Genomic DNA, 21,444 nt, shown 5'->3' with positions numbered 1-21,444 from the left:
ATTTGTTTCTCATGCAATATTCCTTTTGTCTGGTAAAAACAAAAGTAAAACTTTTCATGAAATGATTTTAAGAAGCATATGTTGTAAATGAAATGTGGCAAGTATGATGTATGATAGTTGTGAGCAGGCAAAGCAACTGAATCAGTTTTTATTCATGCACAAATGTCATGTCAGAACGAGCACACAGATTAATCCATTTCGTATGGTGTATTAAGCACAAATACGTAAACCTTACAAAATTTCACAAGAGGTCATTAAAGAAGAGTACACTTTTTCTACAAGATGTAGTGTCTTGGTACCTTTTGAGGAGATTTCTTGTATCAGCTCAAAGACAGACCTGTTCAACTTTACAGTTCTCAAAAGGTAACATTAGAAAAGCAGTCAAAGGAAAATAGATTATGAAATAAATTCCTAGCAAGGACAAACCTGTTAAATGTTATCATCCCCCAGAACTCTCAGCTTATTCATAGGCATTTGAACAGAATCATCATCAACCACATTTTGCATCACAGGAGGCACTCATGTCAGAAAGTATTTCTGGGAATTGCATTACACAAACATATCCTCTGATACAGCAATAACATTCAGAGAGTTGACACTGAAAGCAACTTTGAGGAATTTTTGTTTTCCTTTAAAGTTGGAATTAGAAATGGAGCTAAAATATGCAAAGAACTTATTCAACATACCTTTCTCTAAAGTTACACTAATAATTTGTCAAACCTGCTTGATCTGTCTTATAGACAGGCAGTAATTCACAGTGAAAGAAGCTCAACAAGGCTAACACTGAACTGTTGCAGCACACACACTCCTACAGAATAGTGAATATTCAGTGCACCACAGGTCCCTATCCTGCAAGGAGAAATGTGCTGGTCCTATAGAAGCTAATCAAAGCCCAGAAGTCAGTGTGGATGGCTGGTGATACTTCATAAAAACATTTATGTTGAAGAGAGCTTGAGTACTAGCCCTGACTGGCACAGACTGAATCAAGAAATGCCCACTTTTCGTACTACAATATTTTAAAGTGGAAATACACTTCTCTCTCCCCACCCAAACAAAAACCCCAAAATGTACTTAATCAAATCAACTATTATTATGAAGCTATTATAAATACTATTACATATTATGAAGATTTACTTAGCAGTAGCTGCTAACATTCACCAGAAGTTCATAGAGTCTTGAGTTCAAGAAATAAGCTCCAAAATGATTCTGAAAAGAACTAATAACTTGTTCAGCAGTTAGTGTTAGGACGTGTCTTCACTGGAACCCCACTGCACCATCACGAGCTGGTCTGTCACAACTGACTAGAGAGGCAAGCACACCCACAGGCTGCCCTCCTCACTTCTTTTTGCCTGTCAAATCACAGATTCAGAGACATTTAAGATGCTGCTTCTGTGCTCCTCTTTGCAGTTGAAGAGCTAAAACAATCTACCAATTTTTTGCGAATGAGACTTAATGGACCTTTGGTGAATAAATAAGACATTTTTTCCCTCCCAGCGAGGGGGGAAAAATTTATTGTGAACGATATACATAGTCATCAAGCCTCTTTCCAGCAATTTCATTTTCCCCCTCTCTCAGTTCCAATCAAGCCTGTGACAATACCTTAACAGTCCATCAAGATGTCTCAGCAGATCTGATAGCTTCTTCAGATGTTATATGCTTGGAGTCTTCTTCCCGGCCTGAGAAGTGCAACATATTCTGGAGCACATCTGATCCAAAGAAGCCACAGATCTTATAGGATAATTAAGCAGCAGCCATCCAGTGGGAACTCCCAAGACCCGATGAAGTTTGTCTACGGATTTTATGGAATTATATCAAAGGGTCTGTTGCAGGGTAGCAACTGAGAAGTCAAAAGTGGGGGGAAAAAAAGGCAAGAAAAAGCCTGGAAATGGGAAACAATAGCAGTTGACCTTAGAGAGGAGAAGTGAGGAAGAAAAGCTAAGCCAAATACATTATTGTATTTAACTGGGGAGGAAAAGAATGCCACAGGTCTGGTCAGGGGGAACACATGTTTAGGAAGAAGCAATGTGTGGTGCCAGGGAATAAAAAGCATCTGCAGGGAACAGAGGAAAAAGGGAAGGGGAGGAGAAAGAAGAGGGAAAATATAAAATATGAGAGACTCTATTTTGGCTAAACATCTAAACATTTAAGCGCTTATCTGAGTGGCTTTCTGAATCTTTGTGTAACATCCTGTTCTACAGCACCTTTCTCTAATGCTTCAAAGGGGAGATGAAGAGACTCTTTTTGAAAGCAATTTGCAATCCTCCTACTCTGGAACTACATTGAACTTTTTAAAAACTATTATATTTTTACTTAACTAACACACTTTATTTGCCAGTCAGGATTCTTCAAGCTCTCACAACACAAGAGTTCACAGACCATCCAAGAGTTTTGTTTTAGACAGCTTTTTTTTTTTCCTTTTCTCCTTCTTTTTAAATTTTTTCCCCAGAATGACACCAAATACAACGTTTATAGAAAAAATGTCTCTTCTTATGAACAATCACATCTACATGGTTTAGTACTTTGGTAAGAGCAACTCACTCATTCCAGGCTCAGTCAGATAGCTGTAGCGCTTACGTAAAGCAAGGGAGACGAAGTTCTGGCGCCGGTCAGCCTTCTCCGTCTGCAACAAAACACAGCAGCATTTAGGGCTGGGGAACCACTGCCTCCATCTGAACAGAGCAGTCCTCACACCTCAGCAGGATGGGCCGCTTTTCGTGGCGCACAACCCCGCGGGGGAGAATGGGTGCTTCCATTCAGCTTCAGGATGGCATGCTGAAGCCGAATTTGGGCGAGCAGGCAGGGAGGGGGCAGAGGCAGCCTCTGCTCCCGGGTGCCGTGAGATGAGTGCCAGGCAGGGAGCACAGAAACCTGCTGCGAGTGACCACCCTTCTGCAGCAAGCAGGGAGGGACGGCAACCCTACAGTGAGCCCTCAGGTTCATTCCTCTGCTCGTCAGGTAGAAGAGCTGAGACAGCAGAAGCAGCTCATTATCCTGCCTTAAAGCATCTCCATACTGTCTTAGTGCATTCTCACTTAATAAAATGCTTCACACTACTAGAAATGGTGTGATTTTGTTCATTCTCTGTAAAGTAAACCACCTTTGGCTAGAAACAGGAGGTGAACACAAAAGACTACAGGTACAGACAAAACATTCATAAGAGTGAGTGACCGATTGAGTATTGCCCCCAGATTAGCTTGTCCCGAAAGCACACACACCACGATGTACAACTGGCTTTAAAGTGAATACATTAAGGACAAAAAAAGGCATGGGAGGGGATTTTTTAATATGCACAAAATGCAAAGATGTGGATTAGAAAGCAGACTCCTCTTGTTAACTAATAAATTGCCCCATAAGTTGCTGAGTTCAGTGGGATAGCTGCTAGTGTGTTGTCCTTAATATCAATAGTCCTTCAGAGATAAACTCACTTGAATATATGGCTAAAAATACAGTTTGTTTAGAAAGAGAACTATTATTATAGCTATATAATAGCTCATTGGCAACAAATTCTATGGAAGCAAAGTGATGTTTTTGCTATTATTATTTTTTAACATGTAAGGAATGCTTTGGGTTGCATTGTTTGGGGTTTTTTTTAGCTACTCTAACCAGCAGGTGACAACTGCTATTTATGTGCCACCAGGAACAGAAAAAACCATTGCTGCTAGGTAAACTGGAAACATCTATGTAGTTTCCTTTACAAGATGATCTCATCTCTACCTACCTCTAATGAGTAAAACCCACTCAGTTTTCTGACAATCTAATGTTGCAGTTTCCATGACACAGTGGGGTTTTAAGCTGCAAATATCTGAGGTTTCGAAAATAGATTTGAACACAATATTTAGAAATTACTCTTGGCTGGTTTGCTTTTTTTGAAAGAATCCAGTTTATTTACAGAGGTAAGATATTAAAGGCCACTACTGTGGCCTCAGCAGTACCTTCTTCCTTCTCAGAAATACAATTTACCATAGCAGTGTCAGTATTACTCCAAGAGGTAAAATATTACCCACTAAACTCCTCCTGAGTTTTTGCCAAAATTTGACTACTTCTGATAGTCATAAATATATCCTTTTTCAAAAGAAAATTAGTTAAATTTTAGACTGCTTTTATTCAGTGCTTGGTTTAATTTCATCATTTATAATCATGGGGTTTCCCATATTTGAGCAGCTCTACTGTTTTACAGCAGCCTATCAGAAGCTGAGGATGTGGTTATTTTTCTGTAGGTATCATCTCAACACCACCATTAAAAAAAGTTGTTTGTTTTTTTCTATAACATACTACTTTTCTTCACTAAATCTGAAGGAAATAAAAACAGAAGACAGTGTGTATATTACCTCATCATCTTGATCTGACTCTGTTTCCTTTTGGTCCCAAGATGCATTGCAGAGACAAGGAATATTATAATGGACAGCAGGGAAAAGAATATCAGGATATGAAAAGGACCAAATTGGGAGCACAAAATGCAAGCTGATTTATAAGGCAAAGCAAATCCAAAATGCCAACACAAAAGAAAAGGAAAAAAAAAATCTTACATCCAATGCAAATAAACACGTGACATTACTGAAAGCATAAACCTATGACTTGCAGGCTGAAGCATGAGCTGTAAACAGAACTGTAAAAATTATAGGAACTTGACGCCACAGTAACAAGAGACTTTAAAAGCGTTCTACATACAAGAAACCAATAAAACATACATTTTCAAAGCCTTTGTCATATTCCAAAGCATTCCCATTACTGACAGTTCACAAGGTTTCTTTATGACTAGCAGGAAATAAAAAAAAAAAAAAAAGAGAGACAAAAACTAAAGGAACAAAAACAAATCCAACCCAACCCTAAGAAAAATGTTTACTTTTCCAAACAAATACCTTTTTGTGTGCTGGCAGAGTGATATTCAAGTTGCAAACAGCTGTTTGTGGCAGTCCTTTTGTAGTCTTTGGTTCTTTCAAAAATGATAATCGACCACAGGGCTCCTGGCTGGTGTCTCTTACCTGGAAAAGAAATTTTGCTTCAGCATAGTAATATGTAGTAATTGAGGCATTAGTAAGATGTAGTAATAATAATACAGTAGTAATAGTAATATGTAGTAATTCAGAGTCCTAGAGGAGGTTTCTGGAACAGTTCTCAGAATTTCTTTCTACAAGGAGCTTTCTAGTGTGTAAAAACTAATAATACCAGGCTGGAGCTCAGCCCGAGGTGCTGAAGGAGAAAATGTGTTACTGTGAAAGAGTTTTAGGTCAGCCTGAAGCTCCCTGATGGCAAATCCATGCAAGACAAGGTGCTGAGTGAGTGCAACATGAGAGTTTCACACCGGGATGTTACTGACAGGCACTGTCTGCCCATTTCATTTCATTCTGCCATGTTTTGCCCTTGCGTTTACCAAAATGCTTAACAACCTCTCCAGCAGGGCAGCTGTGACAAGGCTGAGGAGAGTGAGCAGCATTCCTGGCCTTTTAGAGATGCACAGTCTGCACACACCTTCTGCAGGCTGCTCTGAAGTACAGGATGTTATTGGATGCATCTCCTTTGCTTAATCCCTCAGAAATTGTCACCTACTGGTAAATATGTGAGTGCTCCAATTTGAGATATGGTTTTAGTAAAAGGCTGTCAATCCATATAATGGGTAATCTGCTCCCAGATGTGCCAGCAGTTCTGCTGTGGCTTCAAGCAAAGCACCCTCTCCATGTTATTCACATATTAAAGAACTACACTTACATCCCAGGGGCAAGTTAGTCCTGTAGGGCTGAAAAGGGGACGTGGGACTGTGGGGAGGAAAGCAACAGGATCATTTATTTAGTTTGCTTTTCTTTTACCTTGATAGAGAATGGCAGTCTATTTTCTTTGAAAGCATAAAAATTAAAAACAAGCTGCTGTCCTCCTTTAGTCAAAGGGGCCAGATTTCCATAGCAATCAACATAAATAGGTTTTCCTTCAAGAACCTACCAAAGCAAGAACAAAATGTCAATAAAACCTCTTTTAATAGCAGATTCATATAAACATCATGATTTTCCCCAACATCATTCCTGAGTTTAACACAAATCCTCACCTGGTTACATTCAACAACAAATTAGAATATCACTGTGCACTATGGCAAGGTTTTATGAGTACAGGCAGTTTGGAAAACCACGAGCCACCTGACTGGCTTTTCTAAAGTAACAGTCTGTAATTTTCATTGAGAAATAATAAGTTAGTGACTGTGATTTGACCACAAGCCAGTCCTACTCATGCCTGTGTGCCTGCAGGGCCAATGAGAAGGAATTCCCTCTGTCTGCAAAGCCCAGCCAGGGCTACATGACACCAGCGAGGGCAAACCCCACTGCACACTGCACTGGGGCACCCACAAATCCTCCTGCTCCTGCAGTCTCATCCTGTTCTGTTCTTCCTTTGAGAATTCTCATGCCACAGCCTTGCTGGGAACCTTTATTAACAGGGCTTGTGTGGCTTTTGCAGGAGCTGCTGCTGCTTGGAAAACACACTGCCCACCTACAAGGAGGAAGTCAGCTGCAAGCAATGTACCTCAATGTCTTTGCTCCTGGCAACTTCCTCAAAGTTCTCTTGTTGCTCCAGGGTTTTGTCCACTTTGTCGTCAGTCATGCAGAAGCAGCGCAAATTGGATTCCACGGGGTCATTCATTTTGGCAAATATCACAAACTTTGCCATGTAAGGAACACATATTAATTCTCTGTAAAGCTGTGTTGCCAGCCCAACAGTCTCTAGTACTTGGTGGCAGTCTGCGAGCCAAAATCTGAGTGGGGAAAAGCAAACCATTAAATCAACTTTTCATTATGCTCCAACAATTCATTAAGGCTTAAAGAGAAACTGTGTCCTGTATCCTTGGTCATTTTGCATGTGTACAGTCCTTGCAGAATTGCCAGAGCTGTAATTATTCTTCTACTCTCAGCACAGCTTTAACCATCCAGAAATGGGAATACCTGGCAATGAAATGCTGACATACCTAGCTAACCCTTTTCAGACTGATGTCTCATAAAACTATCAATCTGCAGGCTCATTTGAGCCAAAGTGAGGAAATTGAATTTCATGTGACCTTTAATTTCCTGTAATGTGCTGATGCTTCACTATACATTTGATTTGCTAAAACAAACACATTTATAACATACACAGCAAATCACATCTCTAATTCAGGCTGAACCAAATATGCCCATGGTGAAGTCTCCACAGACAGGTGCTACACTGTTATTTTCTCATCTTATGATTAAGAGTTTGAAGACAAGTATGATAAAAATAATTTATACCTTGTATCAGTCATTCCTACAATATTTCAGCCCTAATCTATTTCGTTTTCCAGCAATTCTCTCTCTTTTCATAAAAGTTTTTATAGTTGTAATGTCATTTACTGATTGATAAACTCTCTACATTCTATGCCATGAATTTTCTTCACTAGGATTTGTACAAATCCTGGTAAATGCCTCCATTTAGCATGCAAGTCCATCAAGTCCATCAAGATTGATTTGAACTCACCATTTTTTGCAAAAGCTATTTTTGTGAGAGCAATTTAATATAATTTTCAACTAAAAGGCCCAGAGCCAGAAATTAATAATCTTTAAATTTTTAAACAAATGCATTGTTATGAATCCCACCCCCCCTTTTTTTTTTAATGGGATGACCATTTTGAGCTTTCTCTCTCTGTTGCCATTTACAGCAAAACCAAAGCCCTGTGTGGCATGGCAGCATTCAGAGGAAGAGGCTGTGTGCACACAACCTCCCAGCCAGGTGCTGGCCAAGGGAAGGCACTCCCGAGGGGCAGCTGGCAGGGTCTGCTCCCATACCTGGCAGAAACATTGGTGGTGAAGGAGACGCAGTCGTTGGAGAAGGTCAGCGGCGTGGTGCCCGTGATGTCCTCCCACTGCGCAGGCGACGTGCCTCCTGTGCAAACACACACCACGCAGGTTTCCTCTCAAACACCGGCCACACACAGACTGCATAAAGAACACCTCTATCTACACACACTGAAAGACAGCCTAGACATTAATGGTCTCCAGCAGCTGAGCTCCATGGAGCATCAACAACACTACATAGCATCACACGTCACACAACAAAAAACAAAGAGCAACAGCAATCCCACCTCCTGATACCAGCTAGGACAGAATTACTTCTGCAAGCTACTTTTACTGACAAGCACATTTAATAACCAAGACTGAAATCTTCAAGACGGAAATTTAACACAAGCTGAGAGAGTTCTTTTACAATGGGACCAGAGACAAAGCTCAGGGAACCAGTGGGAGCCTTGGAAATAACCTGAGCTAGCTTTACTCAGGAGAGCTGATCTGAGCCCCAGTGGCCCAGCACACCAAGGTTCCCTTACTGGAAAGCAGGAGTTTTGAGAGTGAGCACAGAGCTGCTGCCACAGAAACCTTGGCAAAGAACAGGGTCTTCTCTAACCTGTAATGCTACATAGGAGTCGAAGGCTGGGAGTCGTGTCTCCTTTGTACCCGTTGGTCACTCCTTCTCCTGATGGAGGTGGCACAGGAATTGTCATGGTTATTGGCTTATGGAATTTCCTTCTTCTTGGCTCCACAGTGACAATGGGACTGAATGTTGCTTTGTTTCCAAGGATTTTTTTGACAATCTCTTCTGGAACTGGTTGAGCCTGTCAACATGGGGAACGTACTTAAACTAGAGCTACAAACTGTTTATAGACATGCAGAATTATTTTCTAAATGATAATTCTATTTTCTTTTTATTTTCTGTAGATTTTTTCCCCCCAGGAAACCTTCTCAAGGTGATTACTAGTGAAATTCATGTTTAGTTTTTATTCAACAATTCACACCTGAATTCCTAAATGCTAAACGGTAGAGCTACACTACAAACCTCAAAAGATTCCGTGCAGTATTTGCTGAGAGTTTTTCAGAGCATGTTTGGTTTTGCTCTTAGTGACATTACATACAATTTCAAAATGCAAAACCAGGCCTATTTTGCACTTGAGAAGTGAGGACTAGACACTGTCTCCTGGAGGTGACAGACAATTCTTACATCTCTGCCAAACACAGATTCATGCTCTTGAGGAACACTGCACCCCAACTGACCTCTGTACTCAGTGCTTCCTGTGATTATTAGAAAGAAATACTTGTTTGGGTCAAAATCACAAAGAATGCATGAAGTTACAAAAGACTTACAGGTAAATTTCACATTTTCTAAGTCAGAAGCGACAGACATGCCAATGGGAGTTTGCATCTATTTGCCTTTTTTATTTTAATTTTTTTTTTTCAACTTTCAAGTCTGTTTCAATCAGGCTGACCCATGACTTGCTATAATTCAAATTGCAGAGTGCACTGATATGCAGAGACCATGCAGTTACACTGCAGTCACAGCACTGCATACAGAGCTGTCATACTCCCCTCACACTGAGGAGCTCTGGGAGGGCAACTGCATAACCAGAACAGCACAACTTCCATTTCCTCAAGATTAACCATCTGGAGATGTGAAATATCTTTAGCAGAAATGTTTCAGCGTGAATTTCAAGCACTGCAATTCAAACCAGCATCTCTTTTTCATGACTTGTCATACTATTAAGGGAATTCTAAGTGATAACTAACTGAACTCAAAGATGCCTCCTATTCCTATGGAATATTTCTCCACTTTCTGTGCAGTTAAAGTAGAATTTAAGCTATATGCTTTTCCCAGATTTCACCCCTAGAAATGCCACTGGTGAATGTCCTAAGACACAGCAGATGTACATAGGAGAGTTTTGACCCAGTAACAGCTGGCAAACAGCTGCATGTAATCCCTACCAAACCCATTCCCATGGCAGAGGGCAGCCCAGTGACCCTGCTCACAAGCTGCTGCTGTGCCACAGCAGACAGGGACTGCACAGGGGCTGTAGTGTTTACAGCTCCAGGTCTTTGCTTCCCTCTCTCCATTCCTGGGATGCTAAGCAATGACCATGGGGGTGATCCAAGGGCAGCTGGGCTTGTGCCACAGGGAGGAGGACTGTGCACCCCCCGTGCCTGAGGGACGCTGAGAGTGCCCTGCAGACTTGTGCCCACACAGAGCTCACGTGTGAAGAAGCCCCACTGGTAGTGAGCAGTGTAAGCTCTGTGGCTTCCAGTCCCGTGCACCCAGCCAGGTGCACTGAGAGCAGCTGAAGCTTTACCTGGAGCCCCACACGGATCCTCTTGGTGAGAGCCCCCTCGGGGAAGGCGGCCTGCACCCGAGGCACCGTGGTGCTGCTCAGCACGCCGCCCTCGGGCCCGATCTGGTTGCTCTCCTGCTTGATGCGGGAAACCACGGCGAAGTACTGCGGGAAGTCTTTGGTGACAATCCTGCAGATCCGCTTCTTCTCCAGCTCCTCCGCGCTGTCCAGCTCTGAGGGCACAGACAGGTCAAACAATCAGGCATACCCTTCATCCCCCACACTTCTGGGCCTTTGAATAAGCCTTAAAATGCCCAAGAAGGTTGGGAGGTTTATAATTATTTATTTACTACAGCAGTAAAAAATAAGCCATTCAATGCTATCAGTTATCAAGCTTTGGTTTTTTTCTGTGAACTTTTGTATAAATCTTGATGATGAGGGCCAACAGCAATAGGCAAACACACTTGCTAGGACACCTAGTCAGGTGCAGCATCCTTTGAACCCCTCAGGGAATCCCTAGGTGTGACAGTCTCAGCAGCTGCCACAGAATGACAGGTTTGTCACACAGCACAGAAGTCCAAGGAGGGCTGAAGGAGATAATCAAGTTTCTTCCCTCTCTTGTTTCTATCTGGTCTTTCAGAGTATAGCTCCACATTATTCCCAGCCTCTTTCCCCATATAGTTCTGACATAAAGCAAACCACAGGTGATCACAGTCAGTTCATGGTCTATCTCCCTTCATGCCAGGTGTGCAATCCAGAGCTTGGCCACCTGAGCCACTTTAGACAGTTATTGCCCAGACTGGCATCCAAAAACCCCAACCAGGCACCGAGCCCTCCATGAAACTGAGGAAGCAACAGAGCTGTCTCCCAGCACCACCAGTGAACCAAGAGCAAGCTTGCCTTCCCCATCAGCATTCCAGCCATTTGGTTATTTGTCCCAAAATAACTGCAGTGTGCTCCTCAGTTCCTAGAGAACCTTGGATATCCTCAGATACAACTGAAACAGTCAGGTTACCAACCATTAGTGCCCTCAGTCACAATACCAGTTTGTAGGGTCACCAGGGCTCAGAAGGGTGCATAGAGTACCTATTCCTATCAATTAGTTCAGTGTTATTGCAGTTGTTCAGCACATGACATAGTTTTCCCCATATATGCACTGGGGAAAACTCTGATACAACAAAAATATGATGACTTTTGCAACTACGTGTGTGTGTGTGCGTGTATATATATATATATATATATATATATATATATATTTGCATTGGTGTCCCAAATGCTGTGGTGAAATCCCTGTGATATAAACACCATAAACAAATGGAGATAATTATATAACTGTCATGCATTTCTCCTTGTAACTTGTAGCACTTGGCCTTTTTATCTATTGTAAGTGGATTTCATTGCAGCACTCCACAAATTTCAGCACTTATTTTCCTCCTTAAAAAGGGACTTTCTAAGCCAAAATTTGTTCCTCGAAAGATGACCTTTTCATCAGATTCAGCAAGAGAAAGCAGGAAGACCAGAAATAATACTGAGACAAAAAGACACTTGTAAAATACTTTTTGTGATTGAGACATTTTCCTCCTCTAAACATGTAAGCTCAATTACAATTCCAAAAGAATCAGAATGCAAATTTGGTAAAATGTCAGTTTTGCATTTTAAAATATTCAGCAGATAGTTTGGATTAATCTCACAGCGTTGCTGTGGATCATATGTATCTACCAGAAGTGGATAATTTCTTATCATAATGTCAGCTTCCATTTACTTTGACTCAGAGATTGATATCTGAAGCCCTCTAATGAATTAGTCACTCTGCCTGCAGCCTCTGGAAGCAACAGCTTTTGCAGGAAACAAACTGGATTCCTAAACTCCCAGGCAGGTATCATCTTGACTGGTAAATCCTCATCATCTCCTGTTTGTTGCTAGAGAAAAAACCCACTGCAAAATGCTCACAGAGGTGAAGGATAATTAAAATTCTCCTGAAGTGGAAAAATAGTGATTTGTACAAGAACATTTCAAAGTCCTTTGAACCTGGCACGCATTTCCTTCAGAGGAGGAAGATGGGAACATAAGAGTGGCAGAGCAACAGTTAGGCATGGAGAGGAGTTGGACTATACATAGGGAGGTTATGTTTGGATAATACATATGTAAGTTTCTATATGAAGTTGCCCTCTAACAGGGAAATGAAAAAAAAAAAAACTATGATGAGCAATCAAACCATGTCTCTCACTGCCCTGAGAAATGCAGTGTTAGCATGACAGAATTAATGAAACAGGGAAAACTAGTCCTGGGAGAGGTCACGTTTCCCAAACACACCTCATGCCTTTTACAGAGGGAGATATCATCATTACTATTTCCCTCAGCTGCTGACACTTCATTCCTGGGCAGAGTGTCTCAATGATAAACCATGAACCATTTTTAGGCAAGATGGTTGGGTTTTGGAGGGAAGGGGATTTCAGCCACAGAGCAGTATGCTGTGCACCCCATCACAGAGATAGGGATAGCAGAGCATGGAGAGGCAAAGCAGAAAGGTCAGTGGCAGAACTGGGAAGAATCTCCCAATGCCACTGTCTCCCGGGCTTGTGCTAACAGCCCAAGAACTCTTAGAGCCACTCAGCTCTAAGAGAGAAAGGTGTTGTGAATATCATGTGTGCAGAAGTCTTCTCCTGACATCCATGTGCAGGGTACACTTATCCCGCAATGGTTTGGTGCCTGATCTTCCACAGGAGTGATGGAGGAGACAGGAGATGGACAGGGGAAGGAGGCAGGAGAAGAACATCAGTGTGTGGTGCACGCTGCCACACAACCATTAAGGCTGCAGGACTGGAGAAGAGAAACCCAGCCATGTCCTCCAAGGTCAAGAGGCACAGAACAGGCTGTCTCAGGTCAAGGAAAGCAATCACACCAGTTCTCTCTGGTGAGAGGCAGCCGTGGATCAAGCTCATCCACATCTAACACCTTTCTTTTTTTACTGTCAGATAAGGTAACACAGGGCAAGAATCTTCTGACTCAAAATAGAGCAAGACAAGTCACAGAACACCTGGCTGTTTCATGAGCTTCAAGGTGTCTTTGTGTGGATGTGGTTTCCCTTGCCAGGGCCTCAGAAGAATTTTACTACACTGAAAAAGCAAATTTCACCTGACTGAACAGCTCTCTGAGCTGTCCAACCCTGCCCCAGTCCTGGCTGGAGCAGAGCTGACCCTGTCACAGTGCCCAGACTGCAGGCTGGGGTGAGCACAGGGTACCAGATCTCCCCACACAGAGCTGTGCCCACTCAGGAATTGCTGCACTCAAAGCACTGCATGCAGGAGGCAGCTTCCACATGGAGAAAAATCCAGGAGGCAGCTTCCACGTGGACAAAAATGCAGGAGGGGGATGGAGGCAGGGAGAGCACAGGGCAAGGAGAAACTGAGGGCAGGAAGGTGGTGGTAACCAGACCCACCCTCCCAGCCTCAGCGTTTCACACACACAGCCAGACACTCCCAGTGCCACAAAGATGCTTCACCCTCAAATAAGGCAATGTCCTTTATGGCTATTTTTGTGTGGTCTTTTACCTCGCCATTCACAGCACACAGTTTAACAGCAATATGTTTAAAAACTTTTCTTGGAAAGGTGGCAAAATCACTGCAGAGTGATTTATGGTGGTATTTTAAACTTGAAGCATAAACAAGGTCACACTCTGGTTTGATCTGTCGATTCAGTTATGTAAAAACTCCTGCTTCCCATCTGAAACCACACTGTGCAGCTGCAAGCTTACTGCAGCCACAAGCATTTGCATTTCTTGGCTCACTCCCTAGTTTGCAAATAACTTTTAAAAGATTAGCTACCCCAGTGTGTGCATTTGTGCCCACAATTTGTCTACAGGTACCTCTAAAGGGTGAAGGAATTTTAAAAGCAAACAGAAGTTATCTATAAAAGGAGCTTGACTGAAAACATGATCTATTCACCAATTACAAGGCAGAGAGCTTCTTCCTAAAAAAACACATATATTCCAAAAATACACATATTTTATTTGATTAAAGTATAAAAAAATATAATATGGCCAAGAGCTGTGAAGTGCTACCCTTGTGTTTGGAGCCACACTCCTCCTACTCCTAAAAATGCTAAGTTCCCTGTATTTGCCTAAGTATAGCACCACCCTTAAAATAAAACCTCTTTAAGCGGAAACTTGACTGCACCAAAACCAACCAGGCTCTTTACATCATGGTTCGCTGTTCTCTCATGACAATAACCCAAAAGTCCTGCTGTTATTTGAAGCTGCACCAGCCCCGGAGCAGCGCCTCCTGCTTGGGATTCTCTGGGGTCTACGACGAGGATTCCCAGCAGATGGTGCTGCTCCCAGCACAGAGCAGGCTTTTGTGACTGAGGCAAGTCCTTGCTCTCATCTCTGCACGCAGAATTATTTTCTAAATTATAATTCTATTTTTTTTAAATTTTCTGTAGAATTTCCCCCCTCCAGGAAACCTTCTCAAGGGTGATTATTAGTGAAATTCATGTTTAGTTTTTATTCCACAACTTACTCCTGATTTCCTAAATGCTAAACAGTAGAGCTACACTATAAACCTCAGAAGGTTCCCTGCAGTATTTGCTGAGAGTTTTTCAGAGCATGTTTGGTTTTGATCTTAAGGGAGAGAGCAAAATAAGAACAACCACACAGAGCAGCAAATTGTATCACTAAAATTTGGCCTGTTAAGGAGCTGCAATAAAGGTCTGATTGCCCTCCTGCACTACAGGCTAGGAAAGGACTTGTGATCACAGCAGCTTTGACAGAAATGCTGCTTTTAACAGAAAATGGGCACTCCTGCAGCACCTCCTGGCTCCCAGAGATGATTATGCAGATGAGCTTTTTTACAAAGACACACTAAATTTCTCTAAATGACTATGTGGCTGCTTTTTATTTAAATTAAAGCTTGCCTCTGCCTTCAGAGCTCTTACCTGCAATAAAACTTCTTCCAAAGTTATGTCTTCTGAGATGCAAGATACTCCCCCTGAGCCAAGTCTGACTGTGGTATTTTGTAACAAACCACCAAAAGTTCAGATAAAAAAAAAGCAACACACTCAAGTCTACAAATTTGTAATTTTTGGGTCATTGCTTGGAAGACCTTTTACATTGCAAAGGGGTCATTTAACTAGAGTGGAATTTTGTCAAAACCCTTGCACTATTTTAACGCATGGTGGGGTTTTCTTTTTTTTATATTTTGCTTTCCTAGCTAGAGAAGGATTAAGCTAAAACAAACTGAACAAATAATCCCTACAGTGAATGTGTCTACAGTGTTTTTCTCCTTTTCCTCTCACAAATGATTGCCTGAATTTGTAGAAGCCATTCCTGAGGTTTGGCTTTTAAGGTGTCAAATATTTTCACTCTAACAGAATAATGTCCATCATACTTTGTGTGATTATTTGGCTGCACTTACACCCACCAACCTCCAACAACATTTCCCCAGAAGGAAAGAGCCACCTGAAACCCTCAGTAGATTAAAAAGTTGTCCTGTGGCTCCATGTTGTGAAGCTTATTATTTTAGGCTCTAAGTACTGAGGGCTTCATGCCCACCTCTCTCGAAGTGTTTTTATTTGTTGAGCTCATCTCTGTAAATTGTCAATTTATCCATGTGTGAGCTCCTCCATAAGTCCTGCAAGCTGCAGCACTTCAGAACAATATTTCTGTGCCCAGATTCCCCATCCCCAAATCAAACTAAGCTCAGTTTGAGAAGCACATAAAGCAAATGAGCAAGCTGCTGATCAGTGCTGACCACCCCACCCCTGTCAAGGCACCACTGCTTCACCCAAACAGCAAATCATCACTTCTGATCCCATGCCAGTGTGCAGAGAAGGGGGGGCAGTGGTGAGATCTTCCTTTTTCAAGGGCTGCAACTACTGCATTCAATCCTGCAGCAATCATAATTCCCCAAGCCATACCACCCTGGACCATGTCCACCTCTTCCCTGTTCCATGGCTTTCAGGTACCCTTCAGTGATGAGGTTTAATTTATTTTTCCAAACCCACTGGCAGAACACTTGCAGTGCTTCTGTCCTCCTGTCTGGCTGGTTCTACTACATGTATTTTGAAATAAATAGCTACAATAGATCATCATGAAGCAAGCAGATCTTTGCTGTTGCTTTGTGTTTGTACAAGCTCAGGTGCAGTTCAAATACTTCAAAGTGAAGCCTTTCCTGTTGCTCCCATGCCCAGAAGATCAGGAAATCGATAAAAAATGCTGTATTTCAGATGCCCAGGGAGACCCTCACAGCAGCACAATTCCCACACTCCCAAGGCACGCCTTTTGCTGAGGCTCATCAAACAAGGAGAGGCCAAAATCAAAGGCAGAGCTGCCCCACAGATACCCCCAGAGCTGCCATCCACAGCCTCTTCATTTCCTTCACTTGCTTGTGCTGACAACGAAAGGACTTTCCTGCAGCTTGTACCCACACTATGACTTTCTGTAGGTTATCCAGGGAAAATCCTGTGGATAAACCCTTCCAAAAAACCAAAGTTCACACCACAAACTGTTTCATCCACACTCAGATGCAAAGAGCTCGAGTGAAGGTTTATCAACACAAGGACTGAAAAATGCTTGCTAGGAAAAGAAAGCAGTGGTGCCAAGGGATCACTGCAGCCCCATAGCCTGGCTTTGCCCATGACTTGTCTTCAGGGACCATCTGTGACAGCATCTTCTGATGGATTTGTACAGCTGGGTGCCCTCATCTTGAGGGACTCACACCAACAGCAATGTTTAAGCAAAATATGGGAGCCAGACTTCCCAGATGGGCACCAGGAAGGCAGGCTGTGCACGTGTGGGAGGCAATCTCCAACACCACCATCTGAAATCAGAATGCTATAGGGGCCAAGCTCTGTGTCCGTGGGAAGGCCCCACAGAGCTGCTATTTACACTTCATTGTTGGTTTGCAGTGACCTTCCCATGGCCCTGCCTGAGCAGCACAGACACGTGTGCCTCCAGCTGGGTGCTATTCCCAAATTCATGCTGGAAAGCAACTGTGCAAACTCTGCTTAAGCTTGGCAGGACTTCAGACCAAAATTCACCACTCATTTCAGGATGTCTCCAGGCCACTGCAGAAGAGCTTCTGCTTACACTCTTTCCATCAGTTTAATATGGAACACACACTGTATTCCCTGAAGTCAGACATCCCCTGCACTGTTTTATTTTAGTTTGCTTTAGTCAGCCCATGTTAGCAAGCCTTCACAAAGGCAAGGCCAAAGCTTTGAGAAAATATTTACCTTCATCCATGCCATTAAGTATTTCAGTTAAGTCTTCATGTTTGCTGTCATACTGGTGCTCCTTCCATGTTTCACCGTTCTCGCTCCGGAGGACGATCAGCTCTCGCTCCTTGCCTCGCATTGATCCAAAATGTGGGATTTCCACTATCACAGGGCTAGAGAAAAAGGAACCATGTTATTTTTAACCCTACATTTCCTCACTGCCCTCAATTTCCTATGGGTCTTTAAGAAAACTATAGTCATTTTTAATAGTAAACACTGTTACGGTAAAAATGCTTTTAAAATTGCCAAAGCTGCACAATCCTTTATCATTTAAACTATATTAATGGATAAATCAAAAGTACTAATATATAGCTTGGTTTTAGTGCAAATCTTTTGAATGTCTGCCTCCATGAAAAAAACAGTGACAACTTTTAGAAAGGAGAGTTCTCCTTGCTCATTTATCCGAGGGTGTAGGTGATCCAGCCTGCCTCCAGCACACACAGCACTGCTGATTTTAACTGGCATTAGCACAGTCAAAGTTTGAATTTAGCTCAGAGAGTTTGAAGGGACAAAGTCAGTTCAGAAGCAGTCTGTCTATCCCAGTGCATGCAACAGCCACTGACTGTAACAGGAACCATGCATTTATGCAGATTTTGAACTTCAAACTAAGTCCCATAGTTTTCAAAGCTCTCCCTGGCTGTCTGTGGATGCAGCTCCTGTGAAATAAAAGAGACTGTTTTTCTTTAGCTCTACTTTCTGGTTCTCATGCCCAGCATCACAGCTGCAACCTCTGCACAGCAAACATCACAGGGGAGTCGTTAGATCCTTTCAGAATGGACTTCTCTGGGTTGAACAACATCACAACCACATTTATATTTGTTACTGTCAAACATTTTGGGGGGAAGGAAAGGGAATGAGAAGGTGGTTAATAATACACCTATGTCACCAGACAATGTACCTTCAACAGAGGACTGCAAGTGCATTACTGAACAGTTTGTATGAACAACCAACAGAAACCACCATTCACTTCATGTGCCATTCCTCAACAAAACAGACACTGTTGCCAAACACTTCACAGGCAGGATATGCATTTTAAAGTATGCTAAGACAAACCGACTGAAATCACACAGTAAGTGAACATTTATGGATTATGCAGCTTTAAGACATTTAAATAGACAGTATCATCATTTTCCTACAGAGGTTGTAAAGGGTTTAACTGCTTTGTAACAACTTGGTTAAAAGCAGTGTCACATGATGGGAGAAGGGTGCAGCATTTCTGTGGTACTGTACATCTGCCAGGTGTTGGGTGCATTAACCAATCCATCACTTGAGCATGAAATCACAACAGCCATCATGGGGAAAAAAAAAACTAGCTTGAGGCCCAGTTTGCATATTAAATTCCCAGGGAGAAGAGTTAGTCTTTTTTTCCCCATGAAAATAATTAAAATAGTTTAATTAATATATATTTTAGATGCTTTTAGGAACCCCCAGTCTATTTTTCAAGTCTCAAGTCCTTTAGAAAAAAAAACAGGAATGTAGCTGCTCTCTCCCATTGTGTACAGTAAGAAAATACAAAAATTCAAATACATTGCTTAAGATATTTACTCTCTAGTTCAAAAAGAGCACAAGCTGAAAACTAAGGCTGTAGTACAATCTTTGCAGGCTAATATTTCAGATACTGTCTCTGTAAATATTTAGAAACTACACAATTTTGTGCATGACATTTAACAAGAATACTCAGTGAGAAGGTATTGAACAGGTTTGGAACACCAAACACTCACCAATATTTTGAAAGCCTAATGCAATAAATTTCACAATGTGGTTTGAAAACAACAGTCAAAAACATACGGAAACATCCTTACATGTTTAGACTATACACAGCAGTCCCTTTGGGTAGCATACTTGGCTTTGTAAATTTGTTTTAACAAGATGCCTCTTGCAGGTTGCAAAGATTAGTGTTTCTCCAATCTTGCTGAATCAATTCATTCACTTGATAACATTTTTTTCTGAATAATCTTTCATAAGTAATGGACTTAATGCGATCACATTTTACAAATGCTCTTCCCAAAACAGTCTCACTTGAGGCCTGTAAATACCTTCTCTACCACAGGGTTGAACTTAAAGGACTGCCACTGTGTATTAAAATGTATTTAATGCAGTAGAAACACTTCAAATTTTAAAAATTACAAAAGCACAGAAGTTATGAAAGCAGAATGCTGGCAGTGAATTTTACATGCCTATAAGCACAAGGTAGTAGCAGAGCTATATTAAATCAAGCCACTATGATTTTCTTTCAGTGACAGAAATCAACTGAAAGTTTTAGGAAACTTAAAGAAAATAATGGGATTAACAAAAAATTGGAAACAAAAGAAAAACTGTAGACATTCTGTATCTTTTCCGTACATATCCTACCCAATAAATTTTGTTCCTTGTGGACCAAGCTGCAGGATTCGGCTAACCATGCTCTCACCCTCATTTAGAGGGGGAGGACTTTTAGGAAGGTGCAGTTTACTGAATAACATCCATGCAGCAGGAAGAGAAACGAGAAGGGGAAATTAGGAACAAGCTGTCATTCCCGGCAGAACCAGCAGTTTATACCAGGGTGCCACTCACAGTGATGAACAAAATTTATAATTAGGAAAAAAAAGGCCACATCATAGTGGATTGTTTCCCCTGTTTTAAGCTTTAAAAACAGTTCCTAGCACTGGTACTACTTGTACCACCACTCCACAGCAGGTCACTCCAAGTGGTTTTGCGCCACAGGACAGAGACAGGCAGCTCCCAGCAACTCCAGAGGGAGCCGTGCACATATTGGGAGCAGAGCTCAGTATCTGGGTCCCTGTGGATCTCTCCAGACAATTCTCTGTGATAGTGCTGTTTCTCTAAATACTCTACAAGCAAGAGGGTCAAAACCTGCTCTGGGTTTTCAGTGTGTGACTCCTCCTGACCTCCAAGGCAGGAGTTGCATGGGGGTGGGACCTGGCCTTTCCATGGCTTTCCTTACCTTCACCTCCGTCCTGCAGTCATCCAAGAGGCAAAACTCGCCTAAAAATGCAAGGGTTCTTTACAGGAGGAATGGCAGGTTGGCATTTTTTCATGTTTTAAGTTAAGCAGCCTGTGCTACGTGCTCAGATGAGGGAGGGTCAACGTTTAAGTACTTAGATCCACAGGATAAAGGGAACGAAAGGTGTGACACGAGCACAAACAATTAAACTCACAGAAGAACTCACCCTAAGAACTGTGCCCCTGCTGGCCCCATCTCTACAAGCCGACTTGCCAATCCTTCTCCTTCGACCATGGGCGGCGGGCTGGCCAGCTTGTGCCTCTTGACCAGGCGGCAGGTGATGCGCGTGGGCGCCGTGCACTTGCGCGGCGGGATGATGATCCGCATGCCATGGTGCCGGCTGCCCCTCATGGAGCCCCCGCGGGCATCCACCATGAAACTCACCAGGAAACTGCACCAAAACAAAGCAAACACTTCAGTGAAAGGCGTCTCGGAACAAGAGAAGATCAGCAAAATGTCACAGACTTCAAAACATTAGGAAAGTCATCCCGATCCCAGCTAAACTAAAAAGAACACAAAGATCCTTTTAGAACTTGTACTTGCATGTTAACTACTGGTTATCAAAAGCAGGAATTGCTAAAGCTCTAGCAACGTCATGGTGAAATGACCATGTTCTACTGGGCAATTTGGATTAAAAGTGTACACAAGAAGTGTATTAGTAGTGGTTTGTTAGAATTTTAAAACATCCCTTTGTTGCTGTTAGTTCTATTGTCCACAAATGAGAGCAATTAGCCTCACATGCATAAAGCAACCAGACAGTGTAGAAAAAGGAGAATCAAAAATGCTTATTATTTTAGGAACCTCAGTCTTTAAAACCTTCCCACTGTCTCAGTATTTGCAAATACTCTTGATGGCTGCCAGAGCAAGTGCCAGCACCATGGGTGAGAGTCCAGGCTACCAAGGGCTTCCACTGATGGGGAAGATAAGTGATGACTACCAAGTATATAAATTCCTTTAGGCTGTTGGCTCCCTGGAGGAAATCATGCCATCACTTCTCTTTGAAGATTAGATTCATTAGCAAAAAAAAAAGGGACATTAAAGAAAAATCGCACTTGCTAGTGTCATTCCAATGCATAATTTTCCATTT

The 21,444-nt window shown here is 42.2% G+C and overlaps 1 protein-coding gene across 33 annotated transcripts in view; it reads right to left on the bottom strand.

Moving 5' to 3' along the window:
* ANK3 (ankyrin 3) overlaps positions 1-21,444 on the bottom strand; it is a 342,435-nt gene that overhangs the window by 34,790 nt on the left and 286,201 nt on the right. For 19 of the 33 annotated variants that reach the window (XM_074544616.1, XM_074544617.1, XM_074544614.1 and 16 more), the window contains 10 exons: positions 20,524-20,748; positions 17,312-17,466; positions 10,103-10,314; positions 8,392-8,599; positions 7,779-7,875; positions 6,508-6,736; positions 5,805-5,930; positions 4,860-4,982; positions 4,329-4,355; positions 2,539-2,620 (listed from right to left, as the gene is read on the bottom strand). In XM_074544616.1, the coding sequence (XP_074400717.1) occupies positions 2,539-2,620; positions 4,329-4,355; positions 4,860-4,982; positions 5,805-5,930; positions 6,508-6,736; positions 7,779-7,875; positions 8,392-8,599; positions 10,103-10,314; positions 17,312-17,466; positions 20,524-20,748 (1,484 nt within the window). Of the gene's footprint in view, positions 1-2,538; positions 2,621-4,328; positions 4,356-4,859; positions 4,983-5,804; positions 5,931-6,507; positions 6,737-7,778; positions 7,876-8,391; positions 8,600-10,102; positions 10,315-17,311; positions 17,467-19,705; positions 19,805-20,523; positions 20,749-21,444 lie in introns of all 33 variants that reach the window. The other 14 variants (XM_074544627.1, XM_074544629.1, XM_074544633.1 and 11 more) reach the window with 5 other exon arrangements.

The sequence above is a fragment of the Zonotrichia albicollis genome, chromosome 7, assembly GCF_047830755.1.
Source record: "Zonotrichia albicollis isolate bZonAlb1 chromosome 7, bZonAlb1.hap1, whole genome shotgun sequence".
Lineage (NCBI taxonomy): Eukaryota > Metazoa > Chordata > Aves > Passeriformes > Passerellidae > Zonotrichia > Zonotrichia albicollis.
The sequence above is the reverse complement of the archived record's forward strand: the minus strand, read 5'-3'. Positions and strand labels throughout refer to the sequence as shown.